The sequence below is a fragment of the Azolla caroliniana genome, unplaced genomic scaffold (genome assembly GCF_043228905.1).
Source record: "Azolla caroliniana isolate FFs.n. ecotype wild unplaced genomic scaffold, voAzoCaro1.0.p SCAF_14, whole genome shotgun sequence".
In the NCBI taxonomy this organism is placed as follows: Eukaryota; Viridiplantae; Streptophyta; class Polypodiopsida; order Salviniales; family Salviniaceae; genus Azolla; species Azolla caroliniana.
The window spans coordinates 88,546-107,038 of NW_028230449.1; the positions used below are offsets into that span (position 1 = coordinate 88,546).

The window sequence follows — 18,493 nt, forward strand, 5'->3', positions numbered from 1 at the left end:
GTTATTTCATTGCACATTATTTAGCTACCCTACACAGCTTGGATAATCATTAGCACATATGTAATCTTGCCATAATCTAGTTTGAGATACATAGCACACCCCTTGTAAAAAATGGCTTTACTTTGTCAAGATTGCAATATTTTATCCAACTTCCCCTCCCCCCTCTCCTTCCTCGTAATGCTATATGTGGTTAGCAGTGATTCCAAAAGCGTATAGCCATAAAAGAGTTCTAAGAATTGAACTCCAAACAAATTTTGAAGTATAATGGCTCCTCAAGCCCACAATCAACACATTGGGCATACCATGTAACTAACAAACATTGGAAGGGGGTTAGTGACCAGAATCTAAGCATATGCAAGCTTTGATGCATTATGAGTAAGACCTTTAAAGACATGACATTATGCCTTTCCATTCATCAATGTATAGATAGATGGAAGCAAGCAACCATAAGGAGGCCAAAAACTTGACCCATGATGCCAAATCAACATCTCATCTTGTATGTGATGCCATTGCAAGAAGGGGGGAGGGGGCTTATTACTTTGTAGTAAAATGTCTCAAATGTGAAAATGATGCCCTTCTTGGTGAATGTTTGAGATCATATTTCTCGTGAATTACCTTAAACATTGAGCATGTTATAAGTAAGTGATATTCATCCTCCACTAAGGTTTCATTGCATACCTCATGTATCTTCATATTTGGGTGATGATGTTGTGATGCTACCTCAACATCTAGCTTGTGTGGGCGAGTTCAAAGAAATGTTAAGGGTCTCCAAGAGCAAAGGCTCATGGGGGAAGTGAGATGCAATTGGATACATTTTGACATTTCTCCTTATATTGGAGGTAACTATTAGCAAAAAGTAATTGTCCAATTTTGACATTTTAGCATCTTGCCACTTCATCCCTAGTGCATCTAGGGAATCCATCCTCAAAGATGACATACTTCATAGCATGATGTGAATTGTCAATGTAAGAACATTTGTTTGGTTTGGTTTTTCTCTATTCATGCACAAAGTGAGGTAATGCCACCCCACACTTCCACTCAATAAAGAAGCACTTGGACCACCATGGGATAGAAAACCTAAAGGCATGAATCTCACTTCCCATCCTCGAATATCACTTTGGTTGAATCGATTCTTGTATACGTAATATGTAACCATAGTCTACATCCAACCTGGTCAAGTCTAGACTCATAGCATAATACATTACCACCCATTTTTCCATGTATTGCCATCATTTAAAGTTTTATCCACGTTAATGGGAGAGTTAGTTAGCCCACTGATTTGAAGCAAAATACACATCACATCATGTTGCATGATCTTCCATTCCATTACATATGTATGTATCATTGTATGTATCATTGTATGTATGTATGTGTGTGTATGTATTACATAGTATGTATGTATGTATGTATGTATCATGTATGTATGTACATTGTACATATGTATGTTCTCAGGTGTAACCCAGCAGAAAGAAAGGAGAAGGCAGGAAGGAGGAGATGAAGATCCGTCCTGTGCCCTGCTTGCAAGACAATTACGCCTACCTGTATGTATTCTCTCTCTCTCTCTCTCTCTCCCTAGGTAGGTAGGGTTTTCTGGTTTCTGTTCCTTCCTTTTTTTTGTCATTCACGCATGCGCAGGAAAGAAGAGAATACAAATTCTATGACCTGAAGAAATGGTAGGTATTGTTTGTTTGGTTGGGCATAAGAACGCCTCTTTTTACATACATACATGCATATTGTTATTGTATGTAATATATGTATGTATAGCCTGGTGGATGATTCATCAAAGGATGCAGCAGTGGTGAAATGGTAGGTATTGTTTGTTTGTTTGGGCATAAGAACGCCTCTTTTACATACATACATGCATATTGTTGTTGTATGTAATATATGTATGTATAGCCTGGTGGATGATTCATCAAAGGATGCAGCAGTGGTGAAATGGTAGGTATTGTTTGTTTGGTTGGGCATAAGAACGCCTCTTTTTACATACATACATACATGCATATTGTTGTTGTATGTATGCATGTAATGCATGTGATGTATGTATGTATGTATAGCCTGGTGGATGATTCATCAAAAGATGCAGCAGTGGTGAAATGGTAGGTATTGTTTGTGTGTTTGAGCATAAGAACGCCTCTTTTTACATACATACATGCATATTGTTGTTGTATGTATGCATGTAATATATGTAATGTATGTATGTATGTATGTATAGCCTAGTGGATGATTCATCAAAGGATGCAGCAGTGGTGGACCCTGTGGAACCTGAGCGCCTTCTCCAGGAGGCTCAAGCACACGGAGCATCTATCAAGTTTGTTCTCACCACGCATCGCCATTGGTACGCATCTCTATAAAGTTTGTTCTGGATGAATGAATTGACTGACTGAATGAATGCAAGAAGATATGAGATAGATAATGCCCAGATTTCTTTATTATCCCCCTCCAGGTTCCCATGGAACCAAAATGAATCTTCATTTTCCACTGACAGAAAGAAAGATGCATATATTATGTATAGACTTGATCTATGGGACAAATCTGACATATCCACCACATTTGCATTATCTCCTCTGGTCACAGAATATGCAGCTCAGGTGGATATTATGACCCTCTGAAACTAATAGGTAAGCCCAGCCCCCATGGCCCTTCCCATATTCTCTAACGCTCCATGATATATGAAAGGGTAGGATCTCTCAACAATAGACCCTGGTATCTGCATCTACCAGCAAAATACTCCTTATCCGTCACCTCCAAGGTGCTTATATGATAGATCCCCTCCACTCTTTTGATGCCTCTAACTCGACCCATCTCAATCTCTAGCTGTTGTAGTATACTCTTTGGTGACCTAGCTCTATTCGTGAGCTTTGGTGTATGTATATGTGTCCATGTATCAAAATCACTGAATGATAGATACCATTGTGCTAGGATTGCCATGAACTGGTTTTGAAACTACATCTTGAGAGGAAAGGGTTTTCTAATTGTGCTGCAGGTCTCTCTTATGTAAATCTGGCATATATAATATCTGAGCGCTGTATTTCTCCCCCTGCTTGAAATCAGTCTTCAGCTCGTGAATGGTGAGTGACATGCCTTACTCCTGCCTGACTCAGATCTGTTGGAATGCCTAATATATTGTACACACGAGTCTATCTGGTGTGGATATCCAAAGATTACAGCAAGGGCTGAAAAGAGCACAAATAAAGTCAAGAAAGAAGCAAAGTTTTGTTTTTGCTTATTGGCAAAAGGATGCAAGAGAAATAATTGCGCCAATATTAGACATGCCTAAATAAATACAAAAGGAAAGAAGCAAAAGGTGGTGTAGCAAACTCTGCTTTGATAATGCCTCACGGTGCCGATGCCTTTCTATGTATGAGGCCTGATATTCTACATATCTATGGTCTTTGTCTGTGTATTAGGTGTGAGATTCTAAATGTCTATGGTCTCAAGAGATGTACTTGAACCAACTACATCATGTGATTCGTTTCACATCCAGTTTCATCCAGTTGGCACTTGTTTGTACCAACCCCATCAAGCACTGCTCTTGTACCAACTGCTGCATCTGGTTCATTTCAGGTTTTGGGTTTCATATTTTACATGGCATCATCCGTTGTTAAACTACTGCATCATCCGATTAGCCTTTTCTCCACTTGCCTGTATTCTCTTACTTGAATGATCTGTAGTAACTTCTTAATCTGCTCAGATCCTAAGACCTTCATGAAGTGATCCACACAATTTGCCTCTGAAGGACATTACTCCACCCTCCTGTCAATTTCTTTACAAACATGTGATTTCAGTTGGTCAGTTATTTCTAGTTCATGGGTTAAATGGAATGATAATGCATAGGGGTGATGTTTATGACGAGAGAGAGCAAGAGAGAGCAAGAAGGAAAGAAAGTTGGGACATTTAACAGGGATCACGCAGGAGGGAATGAGAAGATAAAGAAGCTGATACCTGGCATAAAAGTCTATGGAAGCTTAGAAGACAATGTTGAAGGTCAGACAGATGTGTTAGGAGATGGAGATGAAGTATCTTTGGGAGACTCGATAACAATCAAGGCTATCCACACACCCTGGTTTGCCTACTTTACTGTTGCAGTCTCTTGAAATTCTATGTGATAATGTTTTTTGTTGTCAGTCTATGTGAACTTAATCCAAGGACTCATATCAAGCAGACACTCATAGTTGGTCAACTGCATAAAGTTTCTCATATTCAAGACACATAACAGTAAGATGGCCTTTTTGCATTTGTGGAGTATAAGTCAATCTTCTTGGATATATGGCTCATGAAATTTGTCAATGGACATCATGGAGGATAATGAATCTAGAGTTTCATCAACAATATGTGGAAATATAATATCAATTTGTGTAAGCTTGTTGTCACTGGGAACACCAATTTGAGTATTGTCCAACGATAGAAACATGTGCAGAAGTCTCTTGTTGTAGCAATTAAAAATATTCCCAAAGAAGCTTTTTATCCCCTCCAAAGTCTTGGTGTATTATTCACTAATCCAAATACAAAGTCCTAAGGGATGTTCAGCCCTCCGTCTTCTGGTGTATTCCTCGTTGATCCCTAGCCGTGAATGGGGTCGTGTCCATCCCAAAGTTGCATTTCTATTTTTGGAATTGCCTTAATTCTTTGATGGCTTCCAATCACGCAAAGCTGCCATCAAGACTGTTAGATATAATCAATGATCAGCCCCAAGTTGTAAATCTATCCCCATATGTGCTCTTAGAGTGCACATTTTGTGATAGCGCCCCAAATGAGGAGCGGCTAGTGTGCAACTCGACCATATGGGTCGATAAGGTGTTAATCTAGGAAACCGTAGATGCGTAGGACACAATATATTTAGGAAAGAGAGAAATAGATAAAAGGATTGGCTAATCAAGTCAGCTAGAATATTTTGTGGGCAAGTTACGATGTACTTAGTCTTGAAGTATGCGTCATTGACTTCAAGATAAGTATTATCTAGCACTAGCCTGTACCTAGGGAGTTGGGTCATATTAAATGACAAGTCAGTTGACAGAAAAGGAATATCTCCACTACTGTCAACTGACTTGCACATTTATACTAAGACCAAACATAGATTATAAGTCACTTTTCTCACACAGTGGTCAGATTGATCATCAGTCCCCACTAATTTTGTAGTGAGCCGGTCCATATCCTATCTAAGCTCTAAGGTGTGAGCGCATGGGAAAACTACCATTTTGAACTACTCTCATATGTAATAGAAATTCTGTTTTCATATATCCATCTCTGCAGTTGTAACTCTATATACCTATCTACTCGATTCTCAATATTTCTAATTTGGTATCAGAGCGAAGAGGTTGATCTAGATTAGGTATATACGGGTAGTTGCTGTCTAGCAACAGAGAGAAATAGAGAGAGAGAGAGAGAGACAGAGTATCAATGGCCTTGTCCACGAATGTTGCAGCTGCTCCATTGCGCATTCGCCCACCTCCATTGTCTGATGGAAAGCTAGATGGAACCAACTACACTCTATGGAAGTTCAAAATGTCTGCCATTTTGGATTCCTACGAGTTGTTGGAAACAATCATGGGACCCACAGGGGGAGACCCTGAGCCCATGGCAACCTTTGACCCTGCACACCCTACCACATCAATTCCTCCAAATGCTGATCTACTTCGAGCCTGGAAGAGAAGGAATGCTGATGCGCTATGTACCATAGTCACTGGTGTATGTGACTCTGTACTAACACTAGTGCAACATACAACTAGGGCACATGAAGCTTGGAGCATATTGGCCAGCCAGTATGAGACCAGAAACTATACAAGGATACAAAACCTCGAAAATCAGCTTGCTGCAGAGAAGCTCGCTGATGGAGAGAAAGTAGAATCCTTTGTAAAAAGGATTAAGGATCTTCAAGATCAGCTGACGGCTGTTGGAGTAGTCGTCTCTCAAGAGGATATGGCTCGTCGGTGCATTCGAGTACTTCCTTTCAAGTATGATGGCATTGTGACAGCATTGAACACTCAGGTTCGACCCACTCCTTTAAAATTTGATGAACTAAGTGCAATGCTGCTTGAAGAGGAGCTTCGGCTGAAGACAAGAGAAGAAAGGGAAGATTCAGCATTTGTCTCTAGGACTAAGGGTGAAGGGGCATCCAATTCAAACAATGCGAATAGGATACCGAAGAAGAAGAAGTTCAATGGATTGTGTTTCTATTGTGACAAGAAGGGTCACACAATCAAGGATTGTCGAAAGAAGATGGCGGATGAGAAGAATGGTTCTAATAAGACTTCTTGGAGAGAGCCCGAGTCCGCTAACAATGTCGTAGATGAACTAGAGTTATGGGTCGCAACTGAAGAAGTGTGTTCTTCAGTTGACACTCAAGTTGTTGATGAGTCTTGGATTCTCGATAGTGGAGCATCCCGACATATGACCAGTAATCGTGACTGGTACAGTTCTTGGACACCTCTACAAGAGCCCATCAATGTTGTGGTCGGAAACAATGCTCGATGTCCGGCCAAAGGAACCGGAACCGTCTCCCTCAAAGCAACGACCGGTGGGACAAAGCATCTCTCTCAAGTGTTGTACGTGCCAGATCTGAAGAAGAATCTACTGTCCATTTCTGCACTGACTGACAAGGGTCTTGATGTTCGATTCAAGAAGTCGGGTGCAGAAATAACAGATTCTGCTGGCAAGGTTGTAGGAATAGGGGTGAGGCGCAACAATCTCTATGAGCTGAGCGCGTTTACCATTTCTACTGACCACAGCACAAGTACCAACACAAAGCAATGGCATGAGAGATTTGGGCATCTCAACGTTGCTGTGTTGAAGGAGATGAAGAAGTCGAATATGGTAGTTGGGTTGCCAACCCTATCTGACTTAAGTCATGTTTGTGATGCTTGTATGATGGGCAAGCATCAAAGATCAGCCATTCCAAAAGAGAGTCAAAATCGGGCAAAGACTCCTCTACAGCTAATACACATTGACCTCTCTGGAAAAATGGTGACTCCTGCAATGGGTGGATCTCTCTACTATATGCTAATAGTCGACGACTTCAGCAGAAAGATGTGGGTTTACTTCCTTCGGGAGAAGGCTGAAGCTTTTAAAATCTTCAAAAGATGGCATAAGTTTGTCGAGCGAGAGTCTGGAAAGTTAGTGAAGGAGCTACGCTCTGATCGAGGTGGAGAATTCTTATCAATAGAATTCTGTGAGTATTGCAAAGAGCATGGAATTAAGCGCCAACTTACAACTGCCTACACCCCACAACAAAATGGCGTTGTCGAACGTCGAAATCGAACAGTTGTCGAGATGGCTAGGTGTATGTTGAAGGCACAAGCGCTGCCCGACCCATTCTGGGCTGAAGCAGTGAACACAGCAGTTTACATCCTCAATCGGAGCTACACGAAGGCACTTCAAGGGAAAACACCCCAAGAAGCTTATTCAGGCAAGAAACCTTCAGTGCTGCACTTCAGAACCTTTGGGTGTATGTGCTACGCACATATTCCAGATGTGAGCAGAAAGAAGTTGGATGCTAAAAGCAAAAAGTGTATCTTTCTCGGATATAGTGAAGAGTCAAAGGCCTATCGACTCTACGATCCAGAGGCAAGAAAGATATTGACAAGCCGCGATGTGGTGTTCGATGAGGAACAACCACAGCTAGCTGAGAACAACGATTCTCAAGTTATCTCATCAACTGAAGAAGTATTTTACCCAATCCCGACCCATTATCCAAAAAAGGAAGCTGAACCATCTGATGGTAATGGTTCACTAGTTCAGCCTATGCCAGTCCCACATGTAAAGAAAATACCTAAGTGGGCTCAGCAACTCTTCAATGATCATACTCCTAAAGTTGAGTTTCCTGAAACTTCAACTGATGGATTACGAAGATCAAGAAGAATACAGGAGCAAGGAAGAACCTCTGACCACATTGTCAACATGGCTCTGATGGTGGACATCATAGGCTCAGTGAGTGAGCCGACCTCGGTGGAGGAAGCTATGGCCGACCCGAAGTGGAAAGAGGCGATGATATCAGAATATGATAGCATCATGAAAAATGACACATGGGAGTTGGTAGAGAGGCCAACAAAGAAGAAGGTGATAGGCACGAAGTGGGTATGGAAAGTAAAGTATAAAGCTGATGGCTCTTTGGAGAAATTCAAGGCCAGGCTAGTAGCGCAAGGATACTCCCAAATTGAAGGGTTCGATGTACAAGAAACATTTGCCCCGACAGCTTGCATGACAACAATTCGAATGGTCATAGCGTTGGCTGCTTCAAGAGGATGGCCGATTTATCAAATGGATGTCAAATCAGCATTTCTGAATGGGCATCTCAAGGAGGAGGTATATGTGACACAACCACCGGGGTTTGAGATACCGAATTCAGAAAACAAAGTTTGCAAGCTGAAGAAGGCACTATATGGTCTAAAGCAAGCACCAAGAGCTTGGAACAAGAGGATAGACAGCTTCTTACGATCAATCGACTTTAAGCAATGTGCTTCGGATGCAAGTATGTATGTCAAAATGAAGGACGGGAAACAAGTCATCATTATCATTTACGTGGATGATCTAGTACTTATTGGTGACCATGAAGAGTGCATTGGCCAAACACAAGAGTGTTTGAAAACTGAGTTTGAAATGACAGACTTGGGGATTCTACACTACTTCCTTGGAATTGAGGTTTGGCAAACCTCGGTCGGCATCTTCATGTCACAAAGAAAGTATGCAACAGAGATCTTGAAGACCTTCGGGATGATGGACAGCAAGTCGAAGTCGACTCCAATGGAGTCAAACTGCAAGCTATCCCAAGAAGACTCATCACCAATGGTTGACATAAGGAAGTATAGACAACTAGTAGGAAGTCTAATTTTCCTATGCAACACTAGGCCGGATATTTGTTTTGCAGTCAATGTGGTGAGTCGATTCAGCAACAAGCCGAAGGAGACTCATTGGAAAGCTGCTCTACGTGTATTAAAGTACATTGTGGGTACTTTAAATTATGGAATCTTCTACAAGCCAACAATTGACCAACTTAGTGGATATTGCGACTCCGATTGGGCTGGAGATAGTGATTCCAGAAAATCAGTTTCTGGATATTGTTTTTCAATAGGATCTGGAGCTGTTTCATGGAGTAGTAAAAAACAACCAACAGTGGCACTATCTTCAACGGAGGCAGAATACAAAGCAGCATGCATAGCGGCATGCGAGGTAGTTTGGCTAAGAAGAATCCTTATGGATGTGGCAGTCCCAATAAGGACGGCAACGGTATTGAGGTGTGACAATCAGAGTTGCATGGCCATTGCCAAGAACCCCGTATTTCATGCACGTACTAAACACATAGAGATTCAGTATCACTATGTGCGGGAGCTAATAAATGATGAGATTGTGGAGCTTGAGTACTGTCCAACATCAGAAAATGCTGCAGATATCTTCACAAAGGCGCTTGGAGTAGAACAGTTGCAACAACACCTTCGACGACTAGGTGTTGGCCCAATTCCAAGTGAACTCAATGGGTTGATCATTGAGGGGGCGTGTTAGATATAATCAATGATCAGCCCCAAGTTGTAAATCTATCCCCATATGTGCTCTTAGAGTGCACATTTTGTGATAGCGCCCCAAATGAGGAGCGGCTAGTGTGCAACTCGACCATATGGGTCGATAAGGTGTTAATCTAGGAAACCGTAGATGCGTAGGACACAATATATTTAGGAAAGAGAGAAATAGATAAAAGGATTGGCTAATCAAGTCAGCTAGAATATTTTGTGGGCAAGTTACGATGTACTTAGTCTTGAAGTATGCGTCATTGACTTCAAGATAAGTATTATCTAGCACTAGCCTGTACCTAGGGAGTTGGGTCATATTAAATGACAAGTCAGTTGACAGAAAAGGAATATCTCCACTACTGTCAACTGACTTGCACATTTATACTAAGACCAAACATAGATTATAAGTCACTTTTCTCACACAGTGGTCAGATTGATCATCAGTCCCCACTAATTTTGTAGTGAGCCGGTCCATATCCTATCTAAGCTCTAAGGTGTGAGCGCATGGGAAAACTACCATTTTGAACTACTCTCATATGTAATAGAAATTCTGTTTTCATATATCCATCTCTGCAGTTGTAACTCTATATACCTATCTACTCGATTCTCAATATTTCTAATTAGACTGCATCCTGACATTCTATGTCTTCATTTTGTAGTGAGCTGTCTGCAGCTATTCTCCCAATGTTTCGAATTCCCTGTTTGAATCCGTAAATTCTTCTTCCTGGTGTATTGTTTGGCGATCCATCAGGTCCTAAATGAGGTTCGGCCATGGCTTCTTGATGTCTGCTGATCCCTAGCTTTGAATCGAGTCTTATCCATCCCAAAGTTCCATTGCTACTTTTGGAATTGCCTTAATTGTTTGATTGCTTCTCATCATAGGGAGCTGCCTCCAATTCTGTATCGTGACTTGCAACATCTTCATTTTGTAGTGAGCTGTCTGCAGCTATCCGACAGATAATTTCAAATTCCCATTTGAATCCAAGGAGCTGGTTGGCCTTTATCCATTTGCTTACACAAAACATGTATATTCAAATTTCCAAAAATGCGGCTGAAATTTTAGCTCCAAATATGCTGAAACTGAAACATCCGTTGATTTTACGACGTCTGTACTATTAGATTCTTGAGTTTAATGTGGGTATGAGTAGGAAGCACTCGTTTTGAGGGGAAGTACCTCCCTGATTTCTGCAAAGCATGTCCATTGTCTGGCAATATTTCCTCTTTACCATCTTAGGCATGATCTAATTTGCTAGTTCCACCATTTGCTCCATCACTTATTTTTTAAAGGTAAAGAGGGATGTTTGACGGATCAGCTATTGAGAGATGACATTCAGCAAACAGGACTGTAGTAGAGATGAGAGTAGAGACACACAGATCTTTGGTGTACCCAACTGCCTTGATTGGTACACAAGAAAAAAAAAGGTTATTATATTAGTTAACCTTACAAAGAAAGTGGTGTGTTCACATTACAAAAGGAGGTGTCCTGTCCAGGTGAACAATGTGTTCACATATACGAATAATTACCTAATTTGTGAACTACGGGCCTTTACACCTAACAACCTCCCACTTAAAGGTCCGATGTGAACATTCAAGTAACTCCCACTAACTGTATGCAATACTCATGTCGAGCTTTGCCAAGACTTTTAGTGAGAATATCTGCAGGATTATCCTGTGTTTTGATCTTAGTCAATGTGACTAGACCATCCTCCAAAACTTGTCTAATAAAGTGATGTCGCACATCAATGTGTTTGGTGCGCGAATGAAACATGGCATTCTTAGCCAGATACACAGCACTTTGGCTATCACATCCTAACACAGGAGTACTAACAGACATGCCAAGATCTTCACCAAGCCTGCTGAGCCATATAGCTTCCTTTGAAGCTTCTGTAGCTGAAATATCTTCAGCTTCAGTAGTATTCAGTGCTACGATCTTTTGCAATTTGGAGCACCAAGACACTGCTCCACCAGCAACTGTAAATATATGCCCGCTAGTAGACTTACGTGTATCCAAGTCACCTGCCATGTCTGCATCACAATATCCCTGCAAATTTAATGCACCCTTCCCATAGCATAAACATTTTCGCTGTGTACCTTTAAGATACCTGAAAACACACTTGGCAGCCTCCCAATGTGCTTTCCTGGGATTAGACATATAACGACCAACAACTCCCAGTGCATAAGCAAAATCTGGACGAGTAGCTACCATAGCATACATTAGAGAACCACATGCTGATGCATAAGGAATTCCCTTCATAACATTGATTTCCATCTCATCCTTTGGACAATCAGCCTTGCTGAGTTTAAGATATGATGGCAAAGGAACTCCAAGGGACTTTGCTTCTGCCATATTAAATCTGTTAAGCACTTTTCTTGTGACAAAAACAACAATTTGTCTTTTCTGTTTCTACTGATTCTCATGCCCAAAATATGCTCTGCATTTCCCAAATCTTTCATAGAGAAGACCAATTTCAGTTGATCTTTTAGAGCATCAAGACTAGTCTTTCTTTTCCCAGCTAGCAACATATCATCCACATATAGAACAAGTATGATAGGACTGTCATCGATATCCTTTTTCGTGTATAAATAATGATCTGCATAGCTACGATCAAAGCCTTGAGAAAGCATAAAAGTATCAAACTTCTTATACCACTGTCGTGGTGCTTGTTTTAGGCCATACAAGCTACGTTTTAGTTTGCATACCAAATGGTCCTTGTTAGAGACTACAAAACCCTCAGGTTGTTTCATGTAGATCTCTTCATCAATATCACCATGCAAAAAAGCTGTCTTTACATCCATTTGGTACAACTCCAAATTAAGCATTGCAGTGAGAGCAAATAGCACACGAAGTGTGGTCATCTTCACAACAGGAGAGAAGACCTCTTGGAAGTCAATACCTTCCTTTTGTGCATAACCGTTGGCAACTAATCTTGCCTTGTATTTTGGTTTCCCTTCAATTTCCTTTACCTTATAAATCCACTTATTTGGAAGAGCTTTCCTTCCTTGAGGTAAGGACACAAGATCCCATGTATCATTTGCATATAAAGATTTTATTTCTTCTTGCATTGCAAGCTCCCACTTACTACTAAGTTCACATGACATTGCCTCCTTATAAGTAAGAGGTTCACCCTCATCTGACAGCATGACATAATGCAAAGAGGGGTCATATCTATATACCTGCCTCCTTGAACGATTAGACCTACGTACCCAATGATCAGTATTTTCTGGGATTGGTTCTAAATCTGGAGGAAAATCATTTTCAGCACTTTCTGGCTGTTGCAAACCATGTCCAGCATGTTGTTCGACATCTATATTTTGTTCTTCAGTACCTTCATCTCGTTGACCAATACCTTCATGAGCATCTCTTTGCTGTCCAACTTCTTCTGGCTCAAAGATAACTGGTTGATCATCATATTCAACCTTTGGTATAGCATCATGAGGTTTATTTTCAGATTTTGTGGATGGCTGTAATTGCTGAAATGTAACGCTCTTAGAGTTCCCAACAGAGGAACAAGCATTTTTCAGCAATTTTTCTTCATTAAAAACAACATCCCGGCTGCGTACAATTTTTCTGGACTGAGGTAACCAAATCCTATAGCCCATTTCACCTTCATCACCATAGCCCATAAAAATGCCCATGGTGGACTTAGCATCGAGCTTATTTCTCAGCTCACTTCTAATGTGTACAAATGCATCACAACCGAAAATTCGTAAATGGTCATATGAGGCTGGTTTGCCAGACCAAACCTCCTCAGGGATTCCATTTTTTAAGGACTTGTTAGGAGAACGATTACATATATGAACCGCGGTTTTTAATGCTTCTCCCCAAAATTCATGAGGGAGATTAGCTGTGGACAGCATGCATCGTACTCGCTCACACAAGGTCCTATTATACCTTTCTGACACCCCATTTGACGAAGGGTTATATGGAGCTGTAAGCTCTCTTTTAATACCATGTAAGTCACAATAAGACTTAAATTCTGCAGATGTAAACTCACCCCCATTATCTGTTCTGAGACATTTCAGTTTTGTCCCTGTTTGAGTAGTCACAAATGCATGAAAAGATTTAAATGCATCAAATGCATCACCGTTTCTTTTCATCAAGTACACCCAAATCTTCCTAGAATAATCATCGATAAAGGAAATAAAATATGCAGCACCGCCCAAGGATTTTACAGGCATGCTACATACATCAGAATGCACCAAATCTAGCACATTTGGTTTACGAGAGATACCAGAATAATAAGAATTTCTCACTTGTTTGCCAAATAGACAATCATTACAAAAAACCAGCTTTGATCCTTTAACATCAAATCTTTTTAAAGCAGAAAGGACTTCAAGTCCTTTTTGGCTCATATGTCCTAATCTCTTATGCCAAAGCTCTAAATGAGAGTTGAATTCAGCAATAGCAAGAAACTTTCCAGGTAAAGCTTTACATTGCAAACAGTACAAAGTGCCCTTTTTGCAACCTTTCACAATAACCATAGATCCTTTCTTTAGTTTCCATAATCCACCACCGAATAATGTGGTGTAACCATGCAAATCCATCTGTCCTACAGATAGCAAACTTTTCTTAATGCCAGGTACATACCTAACATCTTTGATCACAAGCTCTTGACCATTATCCAAAGACAAGTGTATGGTTCCAATACCATCAATATTGTAAGCACTATTGTTACCAAGATAAACTTTTCCATAACTGCCTGCATCAAATGTGGTAAAGCACTCCAAACATGGAGTAACATGAAAAGAAGCCCCGGAGTCTACTATCCATGTCTGTGTCAATCCATCATCGATTGACAATAAAGCATCAATAACATCTTTTTTGGTGATTTGCATGTCTTGAACATGAGCTATAAAGGCATCACCTGTAATACAAAGTACATCACCATCTTCACCAGATAGGTCTTCAATGATAACATTTGAAGCCATATTAGCTTTCTCTGTTGTATTAAACTTATCATCTTTGTTTTTCTTCTCTCCTACATTCTTCTTCCTTTCTAGTTCCATCTTCCAATATCTACAATCAGGTTTCTTATGACCTTTACGGCCACAATGATAGCATGTGATATCTTGTTGTTTTCCTTTCCCTCTACTCTTACTTCTATTTCTTTGTCCTACATTTGGGTTCCTCTTATCATATCTCCCCCTAATATTGTATGTTGAACCACTACCTTCTCCGCTAGATTGTCTTCTAATCTCTTCACCGAGAATAGAGCCCCGCACACCATCGAAGGTCAAGGTGGGGCTATTAGATAGTGAAACAACTAATGTTTCCCACAAATCCGGTAAAGTCAAAAGTAGGAAGATAGCTTTGAGCTTGTCATCAAAAGCTGGTAATCCTGAATCTTGTAGTTGGGAGAGAGTACTTGTGAATAACGATAGATGCTCTGTTGCACCTTTCGACTCATCAAGCCTCATACTGACAAGTTTTCTCATCAAATGCACCTGATTCATAGGAGTAGTATTCTCGTAAGTTTTCTTAAGTTTCTCCCAAACTTGATGGCAGTAGTCAAGCCCTTTACATCTACAAGAATTTCATCAGAAACAGCCATTTTAATATATGTAATGGCTTTCTTATTTAGAGTGTTCCAAGCATCATTTTCCATGCTCTCTGGTTTCTTTTCTACGAGAGCATCTTCACAATCTCTTAGAAAGAGGATGCCCAACATACGCTCTTTCCACAATTTGAAACCTTTTCCATCAAATCTCTTGATTTCAAAGAGGTTTTTCACTTCAGCTGAAGTGGAGGCCATTGCTCGCAAGATTTATGACAGATGCCTTCAGAAATTGAGCAGAATACCAATAGGAAAGGGTCTGACAGATTTTATTTTATTATTATTTTTATTTTTTAAATCTGTGTTTTCTGCTGATTCTGAATCTAAAGAAAAACAGCAAAGCAGAGGAAAGAGATTTGGGTCTGATACCAGTTAAAGGTAAAGAGGGATGTTTGACGGATCAGCTATTGAGAGATGACATTCAGCAAACAGGACTGTAGTAGAGATGAGAGTAGAGACACGCAGATCTTTGGTGTACCCAACTGCCTTGATTGGTACACAAGAAAAAAAAAAGGTTATTATATTAGTTAACCTTACAAAGAAAGTGGTGTGTTCACATTACAAAAGGAGGTGTCCTGTCCAGGTGAACAATGTGTTCACATATACGAATAATTACCTAATTTGAGAACTACGGGCCTTTACACCTAACATTTTTAATGTGTGATATGAATGGTGGGCACTCTTTTGACAGGAACTCCCTTGATTTGTGCAGAGCATATTTATTGTTTCTCAACTTTCCTAGACTACCATTCTTAGCCATCTATCATATGACTTGCTTGTTCCAGAGGATAGTTTCTACAAGTGTTATATTCATTTGCTTCATCTCTTGATTATAATCTGACATTCGAAATAACTTCCTGCTTGATTTGTGCAAACCATCTTCATTTTCTGGCTACTTTTCTTCTCCACCATACTTGGCCATTAGAATTTCTCTAAACTATTATTGTTACTTTATGCTTCACGAAACACCATGCTCCATATCATCTTTCTCTAGATATTGATATAGAGTGGGATGCTCCTCCTAGAGTTTTTGTTTTGATCTAACTGCCATGCCGGCTGCAAGCTTCTGCATGTCATTCACTTGCATCTTCTTTAATATGGGAAACCCAGATAGCTGAACCATCCATGTTACACCATTGTATCTTTGATAAATCCATTGGGCACTGTAGATCACACATTCTGTCCCATTGCATAATGTACAGGTGAGCCCAAGTTTGTCAAATCATCTGCCAACACCTGGATTGGTTGTGCTGAGGAGATTTAGTTTTCCTTCTGGTGGTTTGTGAATTGTAAAGTTCAAGTTAAGTTTTTAGCAGGGTAAATTTACTTGAGCACTCTTGTTCACTCCTTGGCCGAGGCTTTTAAGCTCTGTTTTGGATCATAGAGGCTTCAGTGTAAAAGTTTAACTTGCAGGTACTAATTAAAAGTTAATATCATGTTCCATCACCATTGTCATATGTTAAGCCCAGTTTACCATGGAGTAATGGTTTACAATACAGGAGTCATCAGAGATTAGAGCCACTCATTTTCTAGCTGAGGCTTCTGAAAGCGGTGTAATTTTAGATCTTAATTGTCGATTGTACGTTCAGAGTTAAAATTATAACGTTATGAGCAGTGGGTGCTAATTAAAGTTTAATATCATGTTCCACCACTGTTCTTGTTTGTTAAGCCTGGTTTCACATGGAGTCACAACTTACAGTACAGAGGTCTTCAGAGATCAGAGCCATCAGGCCAAGATGAGCTAGACACAGACTGCCTTGAACTTTCGTAGAAATAGATTCACACAAGGCACCTATTATGTTGACTTAATTTAACCATGTTTATCGTCATCACACATGATACATGCGCCTCAACAACATTCATAAATCTAAAGTTAATCCTTGATATTTACAGTCACACAAGGGGTCACATATGCTACCATGTGACCGATATCAATGAAAATCATTCAGCTATCTTTACTGGAGACACTTTGGTGAGATGGACTCTATGTTCATGTTTTGTGTTTAACTAGTCAGTGCAAACATTAAAAAATTATCTGAATAAACAGTTTATTGGAGGCTGTGGAAGGTTCTTTGAAGGTACACCTGAACAAATGCACTACTCTCTTTGCCAGAAGCTAGCTGCATTGCCTCCGAGCACCCAAGTATTTTGTGGACATGAGGTAGATTTGTTAAACATAATCACACATTAAAGTTTACATTATCTTCTTGGATGTCTCATTACCCATTATGTGCAAGCAACATGTAGGTCTGCACAAAGTGGAGTGCCATGTAGTGTAATTTAGTGAAAAATAGAGGATCTTTATTCTCCATTTACGTTTTGTTGAATATCTACATAATGATACTAAACTGTAGATTTTTGTGACTTTTTTATTGTTTTTCCTAGTAAATATCTAGTTTTTGTGATTTTTTCAAAGCACCCATTCTCCTTGTAAAGTTGTTCTTGAAGATGCTTGGTCAAGCATTAAATGCTCCCTGAAAGTTGTTTTTTAACAAAAGAAGCATATTTGTTGCTTCTCTCTTTTTTCCTCAATGATTTCTTATACATAAATGTCTCTCTTTCTTTCTCTTCTTGATGCTTTGCTTCACCTTGTCTGTATTTGGTTTGTTTCTGCAGTATACTGTAAAAAATTTGAGCTTTGCGTCAGTAGTTGAACCAGATAATGTTGCCCTTCAAAGAAAACTGGCTTGGTCGAAAGACCAGGAAGCAGTGAGTAAACCTACTGTACCATCGACTATTGGTGAAGAATTGGAGACAAATCCATTCATGCGTGTTAATGTGAAATCAATACAGGTATAATGATCGAGTATTATGGAATTGTGTAGTGTATGGAATGGAATTAAAAATATAATACCATTAGCTTTTGTTGATTAGGATGCCACTGGGTTTAGGAATCCAACTGAGGTGATGGGGGCCTTGAGGCGCTGGAAAGATGGATGGAAGGGTTAATGTGGAGAGTATGGTGGTTCTGCTATAGAGATTGTGTAATTAATGCTGTCTTATTTGTATGCCTTGCATGAGGGTACTGTCCAAATTAACATAAACTACATGTACCTGCAGTAGTGAAAGTTTCTGGAATCAAATTCAGTTAAATACGTGAAAAATGAAGTTCCAATGGAATTACTAGCATCATATATATTTGCAGGAGTTAAGTGTCCAAACTGCCATATAAAATTGTAATTACCATTTATTTCGTTTAGATTTCACAAGGTTCTTTACCCTATGGTCTATGGAAATAATTTCCAAACATATCAAAGGTTCTTTATACAAAGTGAAAATTTGAGCAGGTGGATGGAAGAGTAGTGATGATTCTATATACAAACACAACTTACTATATATAAGATGTCGACTGATGTTAATCAAGCCCATATGTACATGACTAATGGACTGTTTGAGTGGAAACCTTATTAACAAATTTGGATAGAAAGGTAGTTGCCCAAA

The 18,493-nt window shown here is 39.8% G+C and overlaps 1 protein-coding gene across 1 annotated transcript; it reads left to right on the forward strand.

The window, feature by feature from the left end:
- The first annotated feature begins 1,443 nt into the window (after window positions 1–1,443).
- GLY2 (Metallo-hydrolase/oxidoreductase superfamily protein) lies at window positions 1,444–18,291 on the forward strand. The gene is made up of 7 exons (XM_087329944.1): window positions 1,444–1,541; window positions 2,213–2,335; window positions 3,902–4,063; window positions 16,946–17,024; window positions 17,100–17,213; window positions 17,669–17,845; window positions 17,927–18,291. Exons 1-7 carry the CDS (start codon window positions 1,495–1,497, stop codon window positions 17,999–18,001), a joined length of 777 nt encoding a protein of 258 aa, XP_087186070.1. The 5' UTR covers window positions 1,444–1,494; the 3' UTR covers window positions 18,002–18,291.
- Window positions 18,292–18,493: the final 202 nt, after the last annotated feature.

Excerpts from the sequence above, each read along its gene's own strand:
- GLY2 (XM_087329944.1), top strand. The coding sequence starts at position 1,495 with ATGAAGATCCGTCCTGTGCCCTGCTTGCAAGACAATTACGCCTACCT. Across the intron at positions 17,214-17,668 it reads AAGTATTTTGTGGACATGAG|TATACTGTAAAAAATTTGAG; the intron begins GTAGATTTGTTA and ends TTGTTTCTGCAG. Across the intron at positions 17,846-17,926 it reads TTAATGTGAAATCAATACAG|GATGCCACTGGGTTTAGGAA; the intron begins GTATAATGATCG and ends TTTGTTGATTAG.